The sequence below is a fragment of the Saccopteryx bilineata genome, chromosome 1, assembly GCF_036850765.1.
Source record: "Saccopteryx bilineata isolate mSacBil1 chromosome 1, mSacBil1_pri_phased_curated, whole genome shotgun sequence".
Taxonomy (NCBI): Eukaryota; Metazoa; Chordata; class Mammalia; order Chiroptera; family Emballonuridae; genus Saccopteryx; species Saccopteryx bilineata.
Genome location: NC_089490.1, coordinates 344,148,947 through 344,170,066, shown reverse-complemented (window position 1 = coordinate 344,170,066; position 21,120 = coordinate 344,148,947). Strand labels below are relative to the sequence as shown.

General features: G+C 37.6%; 1 protein-coding gene across 1 annotated transcript in view; it reads left to right on the top strand.

Annotated features, from left to right (window-relative positions):
* The window catches only part of ACER3 (alkaline ceramidase 3), a 134,293-nt gene extending 113,254 nt beyond the window's left edge, over window positions 1-21,039 (top strand). Inside the window, exons 8-11 of the mRNA XM_066249681.1 lie at window positions 2,836-2,937; window positions 5,787-5,891; window positions 11,762-11,807; window positions 12,318-21,039. Of these exons, the coding sequence (XP_066105778.1) occupies window positions 2,836-2,937; window positions 5,787-5,891; window positions 11,762-11,807; window positions 12,318-12,371 (307 nt within the window). The 3' untranslated portion in view covers window positions 12,372-21,039. The remainder of the gene's footprint in view (window positions 1-2,835; window positions 2,938-5,786; window positions 5,892-11,761; window positions 11,808-12,317) is intronic.
* The last annotated feature ends 81 nt before the right edge of the window (window positions 21,040-21,120 follow it).

Below are 21,120 nucleotides of genomic sequence, written 5' to 3'. Positions count from 1 at the left end.
GGGGAGGCACACTCAAGCCGAGCCAGTGACCTTGGGCTCAAACCAGCAACCATGGGGTAACATCAGTGATCCGACATTCACGCTGTCAACCTTGGAGTTTCGAACCTGGGATCTCAGCATTCCGAGTCAACACTAACCACTGTGCACCACTGGTCAGGCAGTAAACTCAGTATTATTAAGATGTGAGTTCTTCTCAAGTTGATCTCTACGTTCAATGCAATTATAAAATCTCTGCAGAGTTTTTGGTAAAAATTGAGAAACTGGTTCTGAAATTTACATGGGAAGGCAAAGGATCTAGAATAGCCAAAACAGTTTTGAAAAAGAACATTACAGCCTGACCAGGCGGTGGCGCAGTGGATAGAGCGTCGGACTGGGATGCGGAAGGACCCAGGTTCGAGACCCCGAGGTCGCCAGCTTGAGCGTGGGCTCATCTGGTTTGAGCAAAAGCCCACCAGCTTGAACCCAAGGTCGCTGGCTCCAGCAAAGGGTTACTCGGTCTGCTGAAGGCCCACGGTCAAGGCACATATGAGAGGGCAGTCAATGAACAACTAAGGTGTTGCAACGCGCAATGAAAAACTAATGATTGATGCTTCTCATCTCTCTTCGTCCCTGTCTATCCCTCTCTCTGACTCACTCTCTGTCTCTGTAATAAATAAATAAATTAAAAAAAAAAAAAAAAAAAAAGAAAAAGAACATTACAGTTAAAGGACTTATACTACCTTTTTTTACTCTGTGCTACACTAATTAAGCAATGTAGTATTACTGGTAAGAATGAAATATAAATCAATGAAACATCCAAAAATAGATCCACACCTCTATTCTGACCTGATTTTAAATAAGCATTCTAAGGTAGTTCTGTGGGGGAAAAGGTAATATGTTCAAGTTCTGCTGAACAGCTTGATATTCTTATTTTTAAAGTGAACTTATTTTTTTTATTTTAATTGAATTTATTGGGTAACTTTGGTTAATAAAATTATACAGGTTTCAGGTGCACAATTCTATAATACTTAAAAAATAAACTTAAAGCTCACACCATTACAAACATTTATTAGAAGTGAATCATATTCCTAAATGTAAATGCTGAAATGATAAAAATTCTAGAAGAAAATATAGAAGAAGTTTTTACAACTTTGGTTAAGTAAAAATTTATTAAAAAGGACATAAAAAGTGCAAACTATAATGTAAATATTGATAAATTAAACATCAAAATAACACTCTTTCTTCAAAAGACACAAGTAAATTAAAGACAAGTAACAGATTTGGAGAAAATGTTTGCAAAATATATACCCAATAAAAGATTTACATATGTAGAATATATAAAGAACTCTTACAATGCAATAATAAGGCAAACAGCAATTATTTAAATGGACAGAAATTCAGCAAAATTACCAAAGAAGATAGATGGAGGACAAATAAGAACACGAAAAAATGCTCAATAATATTAGTCATTAAGGAAGTGCAAATTAAAACTACCACAAGATACCACTGCATACCTACTAGAACAGCTGAAAAGACTGATGTCATACCAAGTGTTGGTGAGGGTGTAGAACAAAAAACACTCATACACTGCTCTGGAATGTAAAATGATTCAGTCACTTCGGAAAACGGTTTATCAGTATCTTAAAAAGTTTTAGCCCTGGCCGGTTGGCTCAGCGGTAGAGCGTTGGCCTAGCGTGCGGAGGACCAGGGTTCGATTCCCGGCCAGGGCACACAGGAGAAGCGCCCATTTGCTTCTCCACCCCTCCGCCGCGCTTTCCTCTCTGTCTCGCTCTTCCCCTCCCGCAGCCAAGGCTCCATTGGAGCAAAGATGGCCCATGGCGACGCCCAGGATGGGCAGAGCGTCGCCCCTGGTGGGCGTGCCGGGTGGATCCCGGTCGGGCGCATGCGGGAGTCTGTCTGACTGTCTCTCCCTGTTTCCAGCTTCAGAAAAGTGAAAAAAAAAAAAAAAAAAGTTTTAATGTTTTCCTGCCGTACAATCCTGCCATTCCTCTCCTAGCTTTTTACCCAAGAGAAATGAAAGTATACATCCATAAAAAGATTTATTAATGAATGATTATAGCTGCTTTACTTGTTATAGCAAAAACAAAAAAAAAGGAAACAACAAATGTTCACCAATATTTGGACAAACAGATTGTGGTATATCTATATAGTGGAGTACTAAGAAATAAAAGGAACTGAAGTATTGATACACATATCTACATGGATACATTTCAAAATAACTACACCATAAAGTGGATATACTGTAATTCCATTTATATAACATCGTAAAAAAATGCAAACTCAGCTTTTGGAGGTGATGGATATATTTATTTTGTTGAGCATGGTGTTGGTTTCATGGATATATACGAATGTACTCATCATGTGTATACTTTAAACATATGCATTTTAATGTAAGTCAATGAAACCTCATTGCATCTATAAGATATACATATAAGCTGCTGTTATTATTTTCGATAACTCACTAAGCTTCAGTTTTCTCATCAGTGAGGTGAAAAGAATACTACTTGCCTCACAAGCTTTATGTGAAAATTTTATTCGTGTGTGTGTTTTTTCCTAATTTACTATAGTGCCTGATATAGAGCAGGTGACCCAATGTTAATTCTGTTCCATCACTCCCCTTGAACTTCCATTAGGCTGATAAAGTTACTAGGGTCTTTCAGATTACCTTCTTGATACACAGCTAGGTCTTAGAGACACATTCTCTCCCAGTACCTTTAAATGGCTAAATGTAATAAGCAAATGTATTAGACTTTATCTCATCAAAGTGATGACTTCAAGCTCCGATCATTATGTGACTTGAAAAATTTTCATTGTGCTTTTTTTATTTTCCCACAGGGTTTATCCATGGCTTAGAGGACTGGGTTATACATCCTTGGGTATATTTTTATTGGGATTTTTGTTTTGGAACATAGATAACATCTTTTGTGATTCACTGAGGTAAGATAGATTTTTAATCTTTGAAAAATATTTTTGGAAGCAATCCATTAAGCCAAGTTTTATAGACATATAGAATTATTAGTGCTATGATGTGAATTTTTGCCATTGTTGAAATTAAAAAGAGACATACAATACATTAAAGTTAAATTCTGGCAAGTCTTATTTAAATTCCTAAAAATTTAGACCTAAGAATATCTTGTAACATCTGTAGGGACTTTTAATCAAATGTTGACTAATTTGCCTAATTTGCTTTACTGGAGAAATAAGAATGATTTGAAATAAGGATGAAATACATGTATATAATTTTGTTCTTTAATATACTGTATTTCCCCATGTATATATGTATATATAAGACACATTTTTTTAAAGAAATATTTGGGGTCTAAAAACTGGGTGTGTCTTATACAGTGGTTGTAGATATTTTTACCTGCATTTCCTGCTTTTTCACGTGGGTGAGGAGTTGTATAAATTTTATGATGAATAAAAGTTGAGTTCAATAACTTTATGTAATACATTTTTTTCAAATTTTGGGCCCCAAAATTAAGGTGCGCCTTATACATGGGAGCATCTTATACATGGGGGAATACAGTACTTGATGTTATTTTCTAAGAAAGGCAAGCGTTCCTTTTGTTTCATCTTGTCAGCAATTGCATATTGACTGGAGTTTGAATCTTGGGTCTCTGGACACTAGATGTTACTAAAACACTATCTTTCTGGACCTCAATTTTCATTAAAATGAACATGTGAAATAACTTTAAAAAGTGGGTCTTCCAACTCAAAATTCTGTAAATTAAAGTTTAGCACATACACAGAGGGCAGAGGAATGTACTGAATAGTACCACAGAGAGGCAATCAGCAAAATTCTGACAGTGGGAAATCTGCAGGATGAATGAGCTGGTCTCTTCAGCAAAGAAATTGCAGAGGGAAGAAAAAAAGGAAAAGGAACATATGGATTAAGAGACTTGAGATGTCAACCAAATGCAATGTGTTGATCTTTTTTGGATTTTGATTCAACAAACCAAGTATAAAAAAAAGGTTTATGAGATGATTGGAACTTTGGTATAATAACTGAATATTTGATTATATTAAGGGATTATTATTAATATTATAGGTATGAAAATATATTATGATTTTGTTTTTTAAAGGTTTTAATCTTTAAGAGATATCTGGGATTTGCTTCTTAATAATATGGGGTGGTGGGGTGAAGTGGATGAGAGTTTAGATGATGCAGGATTAGCCATAAGTTATAATTGTTGAAGCTGGGTAATGGTACATTATTCTTTTGCCTACTTTTGCACATTTGAAATTCTCCATAATAAAAAGTTAAATAAGTAAATGTAGACTTTAATGCACATAAGCAACCAAGTAATATACCTTGCTTAGAAAACTAAGATCTAATTGAGAGGTTTGAACCAGCAATACCTGTCAGAAATCCCATTAGAGCTTTTACACTGCTGAGGGAAGTCATCATCCTCTGGGTGAGGGCCACTAAGAAATAACATAGGTTCTTAGAGACGGTGACTGTCTCAAAAATTCATGGGGATATGCAGCGAGGCTCCATTGGAGCAAAGATGGCCCAGGCGCTGGGGATGGCTCCTTGGCCTCTGCCCCAGGTGCTAGAGTGGCTCTGGTCCCGGAGGGGCAGAGCATCGCCCCCTGGTGGGCAGAGCGCCGCCCCTGGTGGGCGTGCCTAGTGGATCCCGGTAGGGCGCATGCGGGAGTCTGTCTGTCCCCGTTTCCAGCTTCAGAAAAATACAAAAAAAAAAAAAAAATTCATGGGGATATCTAGAAAAATAATTTGGTGTTTCATATTGATTTTTACCTTCTAATGAGGATATTAATATAGTATACACTTAATCAAAAGATCTAGACTTTTAGATTTAGCTGTGCCAGTAGCAGAGTGATTTGGACTATTCAATTAATCTCTCTGAATTTTAGGTTCCTAATCTGTAAGGTGAAGCTAATAATAGCCACCTCAGAGACTCACTATGAAGTGAAATAATAGATACAAAAGACCTTTATAGACTGTGCAGTGCACTTCTAAGATGATGGTGGTATGCAAGGCATAAGAAACGCTTGTATCTATTTCTTTAAGTGCACAAATAGCTAAATAGACTAGTCTTTCCCAAAGTGCTCCAGGGAACATTTGTTCCACAAGCTGTTAATAAGATAATAGCTAAATGAAGGGTTCCATGAATGAGTAGGTTACCTGAAAAAAATAATTAAAGATAAACTCTTTTTAATTATGGTAGGACTTTTCAAAGTTTCTTTGTTGTTGTTGTTATTGTTGTAGGTGAGAGTAGGGGAGATAGTGAGGCAGGCTCCCACGTGCGCCCTGACAGGGATACACCAGGCAACCCTGTCTGGGGCTGATACTCGAATCAACCAAGCTGTCCTCAGCACCTGAGGCCAATGCTTGGACCAATCGAGCCACTGGCTGGGGGAGGGGGAGAGAAGAAGATAGTAGCTTCTTCTGTGTGCCCTGACCGGGATCCAACCCAGAACGTCCACACACAGGTCCGAGGCTCTATCCACTGAGCCACTGGCCAGGGCCAGACTTTCAGTTTTTAATCTCTTATATGCACCACAGATCTCGAGGAGGACAGTAATGTGTACTATTTCACACCTTTATTTTGACCACAGTGCCATTTCTTCTTCACAGAACTTTTGCTAGGAATACTATTACTCAAAATACATTTTGGAAAACAGTACAGCAGACTACAATAGACCTGAGGAAATTAAATAACTGCCATACTTGAGAATGGCATTTTAAAATGCTCTAAGACTGTCAGCATTAGTTGCTAAATAAAAAAAATTAATATGATGATATTTTACCCCTTTCCTCACAGGAACTTTCGAAAGAAGGTACCACCTGTCGTGGGTGTTGCCACACAGTTTCATGCATGGTGGCATATTTTAACTGGCCTTGGTTCTTATCTTCACATCCTTTTCAGGTATGAAATAGACTTTTTAAACCTAGTGTTGGAGTGTTCTTTCTGTATTCTTCAAATAGAATGATGTAAATATAAAATGTTGGACGGAATCAGGAACTTATGCCCCAGCTTTCCTCTGCCACTAGGTGACCTTAAGCAAGTCCCTTCTTCTCTGAAGCTTAGTTTTTCTCATCCTTAAAGTGAAGCAGTTGTACTAACTAGCCTCTGACACACAATCTACATTTTAATGTAAGTAGGATATGACTTTTTTTTAGTACAAATAGGATATAAATATTTCTATTTCTTTTTGATCAGCATTAAAGAATAAAGTTAGGGAGAAAAGAAAAGCACCCAAATCCTCTGAGTAGGGGATAGAAAAGCATATCTGAAGTCCCCTCCTTAATTTGCCTCCTTCCCTGAAATAAATAGATTGCCACTCTTCTCCCCTAATAAACAGGCTATTGAAGGTCAGCCATTAACAGCAAAAATGGAATCAGAATTCGCTCTGATTGTCCTATCCAAATAATACTCCCATATGACTCTCTCTCCCTTTATCAGGCAATATTTTTTTCAAAGCATATATTACCAATTATACATTTATTTAATTGTTCACCTCCCCCAACAAGAGTGTAAGTTCCTTGAGAGCAGCTGGGACTTTATATCTCATTTACTGCTCCTCTCCCAAATGCAGAGACCAAAGCCTGTCACACAATAAGTACTCAGTATATATTGTTAAATGTTTTAATGTGTGAATCTGTGCGTATTTATCTCTTTACCAGGGGATCAGGCTATATTTAATCTCAAATTCTTTTTAACATTTGCATCTCACCTATCTGAACATCAACTTGTTTAGGCAACCTGAATTATATAAAAATATAACTGTCTGAGAATTATATCTATAAAAGAACTTCTGGATAGCTAAGTAGGAATCACTGACATCATGCTGCAAAGAGCTCAGTGTGATTAATCATGGAAGAGCTCTTTAAACTCTGGCTCTACATATATTTATTTTACTTTTTGGAACCTCTTAGAGCATTGATTATTTGGATTCTCAGCCAATAGCATATGAGAAATATCTAATTTAAAAGGGAAGGGATATGGGAGAAAATGTTTGGGGAAATTGACATGATAGAAAAGGAAAAACAAGAGTAACTATAAAGTGAACCCAAGAATTAACCTAGCACCCTAATACTGCCCAAGAAGTCCCAAGGACATTATCGCAGTATGATACAATACTGTAATGAATTTCTGTCATAAATACTCAAGGAGAGGTGAAGTTATACTCATTATATTCTAATTTAAAGGCTAAGGTTTTCCGCTTTCCCCTTTCCTTTTCCACCTTTCCCTATCCATCTTTTACGTTTTCCTTCTCTCCTTCTGGTGTGGAAACCCTTCAAGGAAGCAGGCACTGAGTGAGAAGAAGTGTTGTGCAGAGGTGGTAGCATTCAATGTCAAGAAAAAGGGGTCAGTGGTAGTGGCATACTGAACTTCCAAGAAAATATGGTGGTGATGGGGAATTTTGTATAGGGCAAGGAAGCATGGTGATGAGGAGAAAGGGGTGTGGAGGGACGAGGTGGCTGGAGTTGGGAATAAAGTAATTGATTAAACAATAAGTAAATATACTGAGGATAAGAGAAATCTGATTTCTGCAGTCTCAAAGGGATTTACAAATATGGAAATAGGAACCTGACTGATGGTGGCTCAATTGATAGAGCATTGACCTGGGATGCTGAGGTCACAGGTTTGAAACCCCAAGGTTGACAGCTTGAGCGTGGGATCATTGACATGACCCCATGGTCATTGGCTTGAAGCCCAGGTCGCTGGCTTGAGCCCAAGGTTGCTGGCTTGAGCAAGGGGTCACTGGCTGGGCTTGAGCCTCCGGGTCAAGGCACATATGAGAAGCAATCAATGAACAACTAAAGTGACACAACTACGAGTTGATGCTTCTGATCTCTCTCCCTTCCTGTCTCTCTCCCTCTCTCTCACACACACATACACACCATATATATATAAATAAAGAGGAAAAGCTAGAAGGAACTCTGAGGGGGTAAGATATTAGAATGTAAAGTATTGGTAAAGCTGATGAGTATGTGACACACATGCACATAATTGTTATTTATTAATTATTGTATTACTTTTCATACAAGCAATTATAAACTTAGTTTTACCCACACTGTTTATATGTATGTATATATGTACACACAATCACATATAGAAGTTAGATGTATATGTATTTTATGTGTGATAAGCATACATGTATACATGTGTTTACACATGCATGTGTTACCTAGCTGTGTCCCCTATGAAAGCTGAAAAATAAAACTTGGTCCAAAGCTAAGATCATTTGAGTATTAATTAAATAGCAAGAGTTTCTAATTACAACTGATTAAATAAAGTAGGAATCCATAAGTGTGTACTAATGTAAATAAATAAATGAAAATGAGGAGAAGCAAAAGCTCTTTCTTAAAGAAGAATGCCAACTCAAATGCAGAAGGAACAATGGAAACAGATAATCACCATTTGGTAACCATCATAGGGATTGTTGATAGGCATTAGTTATCATTGGATGCTCTGGTTGATAGGTGGAAGTTTGATGAGGAACACAAATTGACATAATTCAGAATCTCTCCCCCTCACATACTAATACAAAGAAGAAAACAGTGACTTTATAGTGAAGAAAACAAGCAGCAATCAACTTGATCATGCACATAAGGTTAACACTGCCCATGATGGAGCAGGTCATTATAGTAATGAACTGATATAATGCACTGAGATGAGCTCAGCATCATTTCTTTAGTATTCTTGTCAAAATGCATGACCTGGATCTGGCCATGAGAAAACATTAATGGACCCAGGTTGAAGATTCTATAGAATGAAAGTCCTATACCCGTTAAGACCATCTAGTACATGAGTGATAGTGAAAGACCTGTAAAACTGTTCTAGTTAGAAAAAGACTATTAAGACATGACATGAAAACTAAATGCAATGCATGTTTCTGGATAGGCACCTGAATCAGAGACAAAAAAGAGAAATTACTGGGACAGTCAGCAAAATTTGAATAAAGTCTTGACTTGGATGGTAGTATTGTGTTGGGAACAACAAGCTGACAGCCCCTCATGAAAATAAAGCAGGAAGGAACAAGTTCCTTCTTTCTCCTCCAGCTTTGCAGTCTCTCTTGAATGCCCTCTGTTAGCAGAGCCTGTCAGGGAGCATTTGTCAATGCAGAAATGTGGTCTGTAGTCTCAGCTTCTGCATCACAAACAGACTATAGAATGGTGGATTTGGAGCTGAGATACAATAACTTAATAACTGATATATCTGGTAAGATTAAACAAGAGGAAAACCATAAATAACAGTATCAGGAATGTAAAAGGAAACATCATTACAGATGCTGCAAATATGAGAAAATAAGATTTTTTAAAAAGTTGATGTGATAGGTACTTTTGTTTATGTTTGAAATTTTCCATAATAAAAAGTTTGAATTTTAAGCTCAGAACCTCATCTGGACTAGGCACATGATATTTATTACCTCGTTTAATCCTCATGACAGTCCTATAAGGCAAGTGCTATTTTGTTTTATTTTTTAAGAAATGTGTTTATTGCCTGGCCTGTAGCGGTGCAGTAGATAAAGTACCAACCTGGAACACTAAGGTCGCCAGTTCAAAACCCTGGGCTTGCCCGGTCAAGGCACATACAATAAGCAATCAGTGAACAATTATGGGTTGATACTTCTCCTCCCCCCCCCCCCAGTCCCTTTCTCCTCTCTGTAAAAATCAATAAATAAAATCATATATATATATATATATATATATATATTGATTTCAGAGAGAGGAAAGGAGAGAGATTCTTATATGTGCCCTGCAGGATTGGGATGATGCTCTAACCAACTGAGCTACCCAGCCAGAGAAAGCAGGGATAATTTTATACTTGAGGAAATACAAGCTCAGAGAAGTCAAGTACCTCACACATGCTCTTACTGTTATTGCTTAGATTTAAGCCCAGAGTTTTTCCATTTCTCCAAACTAAACTAAGAAACCTTGGAAATCATCTAATAAAACTTTCTCATTTGATACTGAAGCAAACTGAGGCCCAGAGAGAAGTGACTTGCTCAAGGTCACTGGCCAGTTGGAGTACAATATATTGGCTAATGGTTAGAACCTGAATTCAAGTTCTGTTTCTAGCATTTACTAGTTGAAGCACCTTAAATGGGATATTTGATTTTTCCAAAAGCATTTCTCATATGCAAAGCAGGAATAATAATGCCCACCTAATAGGGTTGTTTAAGAATGAAATGTGTAGAAAGCTCTGGGTCCAGTGCTGCCCCACTACTGTAGCTGCTTAAATAGTTGGGAGTGGTGGAGGTAACAGCAGGGGTTGGAGTCTAGGACCTCTCCGCTTCAGTCCAGGATTCTTTCCTAAAGACAAGGAAAAAGGTGGCAACTTTCTTTTAGAGATTAACATCTGAAAAGCTCTCAGAGGGTTATATTTTAAGACAGTAGAGCATTTTTATAATACTTAATGTTCCTCTTTATAGTTCTAGTTTTGTGTAGGATGACATTATAACCACATTAAATTACACAAATCCAACTACATATTCTTTTACCTTTTTTTCCTCTTGTTTAAAAGAGAAAATGTTGCCTGACCAGGTGGTGGCGCAGTGGATAGAGCATCAGATTGGGATGCGGAGGACCCAGGTTCGAGACCCCGAGGTCGCCAGCTTGAGCGCGGGCTCATCTGGTTTGAGCAAAGCTCACCAGCTTGGACCCAAGGTCACTGGCTCGAGCAAGGGGTTACTTGGTCTGCTGTAGCCCCATGGTCAAGGCACATATGAGAAAGCAATCAATGAACAACTAAGGTGTCGCAACGAAAAACTCATGATTGATGCTTCTCATCTTTCTTCGTTCCTGTCTGTCTGTCCTTATCTATCCCTCTCTCTGACTCTCTGTCTCTGTAAAAAATAAATAAATAAAAGATGACCAATGTTTATTTTAAAAAATAAATAAATAAAATAAAAGAGAAAATGTTTTCACACTATAAAAGTATGTCTTACATATGCATACATGATATATTGTATATTACTATTCAAATACATTTAAATATTGTACTATACACAAAACTATGTATGCTATATGCTATGGACAGTTTAATAAATTTTTCAGGGGTAAATTTAACTTTACCTTTGCTGTATGCACACTGATTTTAGAATCTGATGTCTTCAGAGGTGACTCATTTTAAAGTATACTATGAAAAAAACTATTGCCTTCCTGGTTATTTTATACTTGTATTGTAATCCTTGCAGAGCTGATATGGCCATTTCAAAATATTCTAAGAATACTCTACTTTTATCCTTACTACCTACCATATATCTTCAAAGATGAAATTGGCAATCATAGTATGAATCCAATAAAGAATGAAATGCTCCCTGCTAAAACTGCAGACATCCTAGGACTCTGGTCGGTAAACTGTGGCTCGCGAGCCACATGCAGCTCTTTGGCCCCTTGAGTGTGGCTCTTCCACAAAATACCATGTGCGGGCACTACCTTGATAAGGAATGTACCTACTTAGATAGTTTAAGTTTAAAATTTGGCTCTCAAAGGAAATTTCAATTGTTGTACTGTTGATATTTGGCTCTGTTGACTAATGAGTTTGCCAACCACTGTCCTAGGATCACAGCCTGAGAGCTGATCATTTCTCTGTCTCCCCTAACATCTTGCCTAGTGCTCTGCATAGAGGAGGTACTAAAAAAAATGGTTACTAAAAGAACAAAAGATATACCAGTGTTGCTAGTTCTTTGTACATACATAAACACTATGGTTAAATTTGTTGGTACGCCAGTTTGCATGGATTATTTATCAGTCTGAAGAGCTTTCTCCCCTCTCCTGTTCTTTCAGTATATATACAAGGACACTTTACCTGAGATGTAGGCCAAAAGTGAAGGTAAGTTCACTTCACAGAGTGTGTATGTGTGTGCTGTAAGAGGGGAATATTGGGAATGGGATGGAGATGGAAGAAGGGGATGGGGTGAAGAGGTAGTAGAGTGAGTACAGGTTTTGGAACCATATGCCTTTGAATTTTAATTCTTGCACTTACTGCTCTATGACTTTCAGCAAGACTTCTCTTTAAGCCTTAGTTTCTTCAACAATAAAATGGACTTGTTAATAGCTACATTACAGAGCTGTTTTAAGGATTTGAGATGATTTTAATGCCCAGATCCATGCCTGACAAAGTAGCTGCTTAATATATTTAAATAAGTTAAATAAACATAGTTTCTGAGATATGGTGCAGGCCTGGAAAAAATGTGCCATGCTCCTGTACTACTACCAGGACCATCACCAGCAAACCTACCAAGCACTGTAGTCATAGCCCATGGGTTCTTTCTCATTTTTTTAGGCATAATATGGAACACTTTTATCTTCTTTCATTTTGTCCTGACTTGTTTCCAAACAGTTCCTCTTCGGAATCTGGCCAGTGATCTTGTTTGAGCCTCTCAGGAAGCACTGATGAATTATTCCACCAAGAAAACAAAAAAGCACCTACCATAGGCCTGGCCAAATGAATAAGAAAATCTTTCAAGGTCTACGTTTTCACATATATCATGACCATCGCAGCAGAGGAGTGACTTTCTGACTAACGCTGCCAGCCACACAGAGAATGAGGAATGGGGCTTGTTGGATGTTTAGCTCATGCCATATCTCATTTGTCCTCTTCCTCCTCACCCTCACCCTAAGATGTTTAAAAAGAAACAGACATGGTATGTTTACATATACTTGAATGGTAGAAAAATTGGTTAACAGTTTGTGATGATCATAGGAAATTTACCATTTCCTCCTTTTTGACAAGGGTTGCAGGTGAATTATACTTTTCTTAATATTTGGTTAAATAATGAAAACAGCTAGACTGGCAAAACCCATGTCCAGATGGCCAACTAGGAGCCAGCAATTAGCTGGGTCAGCCTTGATTCATATTTTTGTCAAAGAAACTTCATAGCTGGTTTTCCAAGAGTTTGTTGTGTGTGTTTTTTTAAGTGCTATCAGTGAGATTCTGGTCATTTTTCACACTCTGCCTCTGTGCTAGTCAGAGTGTGTCATAAACAGGCTCAGACCTGCCACTGGGTTGTCTCCTCCCACCTTTGGCTTAGCTATGTGTGGCCTCAGCCAATCAGAGCAGGAGGGTCATCTTATAAGCTTTATGAAGACTGCAGTAAAATGCTGTAAAGCCAGACAGTGAAAGGTGGTTATTCTGTCTTTTTGTCATTGCAGATCTTTAAGTTGTTATTGTTTTTATGGCTAGACAAACATGGTTGGTGGTCTGGTCTACCCATATTCCATCCTCTTAGCATAACTTATTTGAAGTTACCAGTGAATGTTATTATACTCTGACTTTTTAAATTATGTAATATTTTCCATTTTTCAGAGAGGCCATGTTTATGCCCTGAGAAATGTGTTAACTAGAGATAAATTATCAGGATCCTATTTACATAAAGCTTATTAAAATACCTGCTCCTTCATTTTTTGAAGGAAATAGATTTAAGGGTTGAGAACAGCTCTAACTTACTTGAACTTGTAACGAAAGTCCCAAAAGTTAAAGTGCTGAAAAATGGTGGTGAAAACTCATTGTAAGGCAGTTAGTTCTAGTTTGAATTCAAATGTGTAACAAATTATGTCACTTTTCACCAACATAACACCTGTCTGGATTTAAAAACCTGATTTGACCCCTTTGCTCATATGTCACCATATTTGTAGCTCTACACCATTTAGCATTTTTATGGCTTTTTCTTGCCTATACAGTATTATAAAATCCAGATTGTTTTTACCACATGATGACATTATCCCAGATGAAACCCTGAGCTACAGCTTCAAAAGGGAACTCATTTTTCTTATGCAAAAGTATTAAACACATCGTTTTTCCAGTTTTCAATAAGTAGCCTTAAAACCAATACAAATTTTGTTCTTTCTTCACCTAAAGGCCTTAGTTTTAGTCCAAATGCTATTTTCCTTACCTTAGCATGCCAACATGCTGTAGGCAGATACTTCCACCTACTTTTATGATCCTCCAGCTAGAAAAGTACTTGCCAAAATATAAGTGTAAAAGAACATTGGTTGTGCCTTAGGAAAACTTGAAACTAAACAGTTCCAACACACAGCCCATAAGACAGTTCTTTCTTTTACCACAAGATTCCGACTTCTGGCTACATTTCATGTGCAGCTGTCTAGGTCGTCAGCCATCTTATATTTTTAAATGAATTTCATTTGTTTCACATTATTGTCTTTTGTACTTTTAACTCAAGATGTACTTCTGCTTAAAGAATCTATATATAAAACAGGCACATCCTTAATGATAATGCTGCTAAACATTGGGAGACTGAGGTTCTGCAGTATTAAAGGCAGATTAAGGGTGTAGAGAGCACACCCTGACAGAAGCCCTTTAGAGCATATTGTTGAATAAGCAATTCAGCTACCACTTGGTAAGTGTTGAGCAAGAAGCAGAGACTAAATCCAGTCGCTTTCATTTTCCAAGTTAGTTTCTGCCCCACGTGGCTCTCTGTTTTTAGCATCCTAAGTATTAGCACACTCAAGACTTTGTGTCTGTGCCACAGCAAGTATTTTGGGTATATTGCCGACCTTCAGGATATTGTTAAATTGTCTTTATTTCAATGGTTTTATATTATTCCTTCTAGGATTCTGGGTGGGCATTAAAGGGTTGAGTTATTACCCCTCTTCCTTCTCTTTATTTTCTTGGAAGACTTACTGTTAACTAGAGTGTGCCAAAAAACAAGCCAAAAAAACCTGTTTCCTGCGGAGCAAATAATGATTTGCATATCACCTGATGTAAAAGGCACTCATCTGTGAGCTCTATAACAGATTATATTTTAGAAAATGTAATACTTTAAGGATGTGAAAGAGGCAGTTTGCTTGCACAATTTAATGTCCTTCTTATATTGCCATTTTTACTCCAGAAATTAAAAGCAATTAGACTTTATTTAAAAGGAAAAAAACTAGGTGAAAGATGGTTGTGTTAATCAGATTGGTCATTCTTCCCACTCCTCCCTGCCTTGGTACTTTCATGAAACATTGCTACTACCAGAAGTGATCTTTTTTTGCGTATTTTACAGGTGAGAACCCCAAATAGTGGTATTTGGTATAGCAGAATTAGATCAAATGTTATGATTTAACCCTACTGCAAAATTTCCAGGACTGTTAATCTGGGCTTTCCTTACACTAAGAGGTTTCTCTTATACTAAGAAGAGGAGGTGTAAGTCAAAGAAAATCAAGAAATCAAAAATATCAGGTGCACAATGCATGAAAGTCTTTTAAAATAAAGTTCTGTTTTAATGCAAATACCTTCTGAATCTAGCCAGGGCTCCTAAAAGTGGCATTATTAAGGTTTTCTCATGAGTTCTATGGATTCTGCATTATTTTGCTCTCGAAAAAAATTGTTTGTTGGTAAGTGTACAGATTTAGCTGTCAATCCACATTTCCATGACAGAGGCATTCTTTTAACCCTTTGGTTTATGAGGTGCTACTGCATGAACGTTTGTGTAAGACTGACATTTCAGAGAATCAGTTATAATTGGAATGTGCAACTATATGGCAATTTTCAGATCTACCTCTGTCTTACATTTTACATCATATCAATGCCATAATATAATTACTTTGATCACTTCATCCTATTTTGTAGTATCTAAAATTACACCTTTTTCACTATGCTGTAAACATTTGGAAATAATGACTGAAATTGGCTAAAAGTAGTCAAATCCCTCGTGTAGGATGTGGGGCTGTAAAATGAGAGAAGAAAAAGAATGGTCATGACCAATCATACTGGAAAAATTCAGTTCTGTGTTTTAAATTGTTGTACTTCAAGAATAATGAAGTTTTATTTTAATGTGTAACTGTAGTTGCTGAATGGGAATACGTTGCGAGTATCGCTGAGGCTTAATGTGAGCATGACGGTGGGCTGAATCTCTCCTGTGGGACAGGAGAAATCTCTCCTCTGTCTTCTTAGATTCAGTAGTTGGGGGCCTGACAAATGACTGCTTAGCAAGGGAAAAGCAGACCTTTCTTCACATACATACACCGGAATTCAGAGAAAATGTGACTCAAGGGGGCAGAATGTGGTACTTACTGAGGAAAGGAGAGGGGGAAAACAGGCACTTACAGGAAAACAGATGACTTTTAGGAAAGATGATGGGTCCTTAGGCGAACAGGTGGAAGAGATAATAGTTTTGTTCAGGTGTGCTACAGAGCTGCCAGGGAGAGGATTTACAACAGTTGAGTTATCTTGGGAGGCTCTATTTTTATGCAGATAAAAGGACTTCAGAAAAAACAGGCCTCTTCTCTATCTGCTGATTCCCAACGCCTTTAGCTCAAAATAATTCTCCCTCTTTCTTCCCCGTCTAAAACCTTCCAAGAAGTTGAACAGACCAGAAGTTGAGTTGGTGGTTGTGGAGAAAACTGTGTTAGAAGTTGGGAACAGGAGATCGAGAAAGGAAAAGACACAGATTTACAGAGAAAAAGAAAAACAAAAATTAATAGTTGGAGCAGATTATAAACTCAGTTTCTGAGTCCAGAGGGCAGTCAAAAGGATTTCTAAATGTTAGTGTTGAAGTATCTTTAGATGGTGAAATAAGGACAATAGCAAGAGTCTCCCAGTCATGATTATTTCCTGGAGCTCCAAGAACTATGTTCTGGTGAACTTCCTGAGTGGTGTGAACTGTTGTAGTGATAAATCCTTTAAAGTTGTGTAGCAAGTCCTCCGGCTTCACCTGCAGGGCTTCATTCAGGAAAGAGGCAGTTTTAGTTGTTAGTGATGCCAGGAGGGGGAAAAAGCTGGAAATGTTCATTACTGTCAAAATACACAACGGCAGGATCCAGCTTATAAACAGGTGAAAATAACAGAGAGAAGGAACAGGACTGGAATCTAGTTTTCTACTGAATTTTTTTCTCTATAATCACCCTCATTTTTATCAAAGACAATCAGAGTAAGACTATTTTTGTTTGAAAAACAAGTCTAGACTCATCAAACTTGGCCTATTTGTTTATGTAAGTGCATCGAAAATAATTGATGACATAGGCCTTTTAAAGTTTGTTTTGCTAAAACTTTTATTAGGAATTTCAGATTGGATTTTTGAAAGCCACGAGGCTAGGAAGACAGGCCAGGAACTCACCATCAGACTTTAATTGCAGTGTCGGTAGGTTTAGATGAATTCTTCCTTCTAAGGGTTTCAAAATATTCTGAGCACCCTGGGCCTGCCATGAAGTGGCTTTCCTCTCACCTGCGAGGCTGGGGACCTTGAGAGGGTGCCAGGCCAGTTTTCCACGAGAGTTTTGTAAGGCCTCTTTTTTTTTTTAAATTATTTTTATTTATTTATTCATTTTAGAGGAGAGAGAGAGAGAGAGAGAGAAGGGGGGAGGAGCAGGAAGCATCAACTCCCACATGTGCCTTGACCAGGCAAACCCAGGGTTTTGAATCGGCAGCCTCAGCGTTCCAGGTCGACGCTTGATCCACTGCACCACTACAGGTCAGGCAAAGCCTGATTCCTTTAAGTTAACTTAGTTCCTTAAAATTAGTCATATCTTATTCTATGCATGTCTTCTCAAATATGACAACCATTGTTTCCCATTGTGTCCTATTATAAGGAGAACAAGTTCTTATTGAAAATATTCATATAACTATATTGCCATAAAAATAAGAATATTCAATAAATTTCCAAGTTTTAGAGGGATTGGGCAAGAAGAAAAGATTAATGTTTCATTTTTGTTTACAAAAATGTAATCTAGCCTGACCAGGCGGTGGCACAGTGGATAGAGCATTGGACTGGGATGCAGAGGACCCAGGTTCGAGACCCTGAGGTCGCCAGATTGAGCACGGGCTCATCTGGTTTGAGCAGAAAGCCCACCAGCTTGAACCCAAGGTTGCTGGCTCCAGCAAGGGGTTGCTCAGTCTGCTGAAGGCCCACAGTCAAGGCACATATGAGAAAGCAATCAATGAACAACTAAGGTGTTGCAACGCGCAATGAAAAACTAATGATTGATGCTTCTCATCTCTCTTCGTTCCTGTCTGTCTGTCCCTGTCTATCCTTCTCTCTCTCTGAAAAAAAAAAAAGTAATCTACTAAATTCTGTATATATATATATAGTTTTAAGGGTAAAGGAGTTCCTTAAACCAGGAAAAGAACATTAAAGAGCCAGCAGTACCCCAAGCAAAAGTCATAGAAGAAATCATAATTATTTTTTATCAGTCTGCTTAGTCCCATGTGATAAATCCAGGTCTTTCTTAATTTTAAGTTAGCAGTTTTATGAACCCATGAGCTTGTCCATTAGTTCTGAAAATCATTACAGGGGTCTCAAACTTGCGGGCCGCATGCGGCCCACCAAACAATTTTGTGCGGCCCGCAGACTAATCCCCTAGGCTTACTTAATTTTATCCAAAATATTTTGAACTTCGTGGATTAGTCTGCGGGCTGCACAAAATTGTTCGGCGGGCCGCAGGGCCGCGAGTTTGAGACCCCTGGTAGCATATGGTCTCAAAGTTACATAAGTAGCAATGCGGTCAGAAGCCTGCACCCCAGAGTACCAGCTGATGCCCTGAGACAGCCCTTTTTGTTGCAGATGAAGCCTATAACTGATTACAAGAGTTTTCAGAGAAGTATCAAAGTAAAATATCTGTGAATGACAAAAAGTTTAAAATGTCTGTGGTTAAAGATCTGATGAGAGTTCATTATAAGACAACGGACAATGAAATTTTGTTGTTTCTGTGACATTCAATATTTTAAGACATTTTAAGATAACTGGAGTTATGACAGATCATATTATACCAAGACACGTCATGAGTAGCTATCACATTGAAAAGTTCCTAGAATTTTCATGCAATTTCTAAACTGCTTATATTAATAATATATGCCCATACAAATATAAGCTAGGGAAGGTTAAGCATCACTTATTTGACAAAGCTTGCTGTGCAATTTAACATATCAAATACACCTACTTTGTTAAGAGTGCTTTTTTTACAAGGTAAAAGAACAAATCTTTTGAGACTTTTCAGGGACCCCTCCCCCAGTAAATCTCAAAGTCAATTAGAGGTCAAAAGGAATTCATTTAGATTGTGATTTGGGGAATTGTTAAAAGGTTTGACTACTTAATTAAATAAGGTTACAGGTCATTGTGAAACAATGTAAACCATGTAACCAAAGTGATAATAATTATAGTCTCTATTAAGAACAGACCAGTAATCCAAGCAACTTTGTCCTTTTAATAGGGAATTTCAACCTCTAGTTTTGCATCCATACACTATTGAGCTCATTTTGTAAAGAAAATTATAAATAAATTCATTTAATCTTAGCCAGCTTGACCACATGAACGAGATATTCTTTCCTTCCCTCATCTTTCTCCACCTCCCTCACCTTCCCCCCAACCTGTAGACCCTTTACAACTTTCATTAGCCATCCAGGTGTTTGTCCTTCTCCCCTTTCTCATCTGGAACAACCTTTAAACAACCTCTTAGCAACTACTTTAGGACAAAATTACTCTTCTTCCTTAACAAAGCACATCTTCCATTCTTTTTGGAGCTTTCAAGATGGCTTCCTTTATTGTTTCTAGTATTTTCATTCACATATATTGAGTAGACTTCTTAACCCTTAGTAACCTTAATTTCCAGTGGAAACGAGGAAGCGGACAATTATGAAGTCATGAATCAGCAATCTGTAAATTAGCAAATGTATTAGTACACCACCTCAATTTCTAGAGGCATGTGTCTTTATAGCACTATACAATGTTTGAATGTGGTAAAAGAACATGTTTATTAGCAGATCCAAATATCTTTTGTCTCTCTGTAAAAATATGAAGTCAAACTGAGATAAGCTTATGTTTAGTAATTAATGATTCACTATTTTATTTTATTTGGAAATGACCTAGAGCCAGATATACATATTGCCTCTCTTGAAGTTCAAACTGAAGATAAAACTCTAGCTTTGGACCATACACTCTTTCCTCTGATAATGAAACCTTGACATCCCTGAGGGGAAAGTGGAAACATAAGTAACAAATCCCGTCAAACATCAGTCCTTGCTCCACAGGCAATCCCAGCAGCTAAGGAGGAGACAACACTGAAGAATTTAAACAATTATTAGCTCAGAACTTCTGCTGTTGATGCACTGTCAGCCGTTTGGAAGAAGCAGTACCGACTCCTATTTTAATACACTTCAAATATCTAGTGTTGTTTTACAAGACCTTCCTTTATCGTTAAATTCAGCAAATTACTACCTGTTTTGATTGGTAGCTAATGTGAAGATGATCACAGGAATATTTTCTAGAAAACTCTAACATCTAACTCAAGAAATTCAGTTACAGACAGGCAAGTGGCCTAACATTGCCTCGCTCTGGTTAGCAGCAGGCAATAAATATTCCGCCAGCCACCACAGGTCACACTGCTCTGCTCATGGCTCCTTTCACCCCTCATTAGCAAGACCTGCTTTATTGCTTTAAAGAGCACAATGTTGATTCCTAAACTAGATTTAGTCACTGGTAATTTAAATATTTACAAATTTGTCATAAACCTTCTAAAACTTCTGGCAGTGTCAGATCTGCAGATCATCACTTTTAAACTGAGTTCATAGAGGTTACTCTCAGGTTGCAGCAGGGCACATTTATTAGAGAAATCTTTAAGATTATATATATATATATATATATATCTTAATCAATATATAGTTCCCTACAAGTACTCATTCTGAGATCTGCACCTAAAAATAATAAAACAAGTTTGATGATATCAATTGGCTATAGAACACAGGTAGGCAAACTACAGCCCACAGGCCAAATCCAGTGTGCAGTTATAGGGGCTGCAAAGTAAGAATTCTATCTTTTTACATTCTGAAAGTGCTGTTTAAACGTGCACAAAAGAAGAGACAACCTGCAAAGCCTCAAATGTTTGCTCTCGTTCTGAGAGACCTTCAGCAAGTGAGCTCCAAGTGGAAATCCGTTAGTACTTCTTCCTGCCCTCTGTGCATGGTCATTCAGCGTGTGTTTGTCAGAATGAAATATTTTATACATTGAAGACATTTCTCACTTCCGTGTTGAATGTAATCATAAGATTTGTGTTTAAATATTTACACTATAAAATTATTTCTTCATATTGGTTCTACTAGATTGGCAACAGACTGCTGCAAAGTGCCTAAATCTTTGAAAAACATTTACATGATTTTGTGTTTGTTTGTTATAAAGGGATCTCCATTCCATATTGTAAAGTCCAAAAATGCT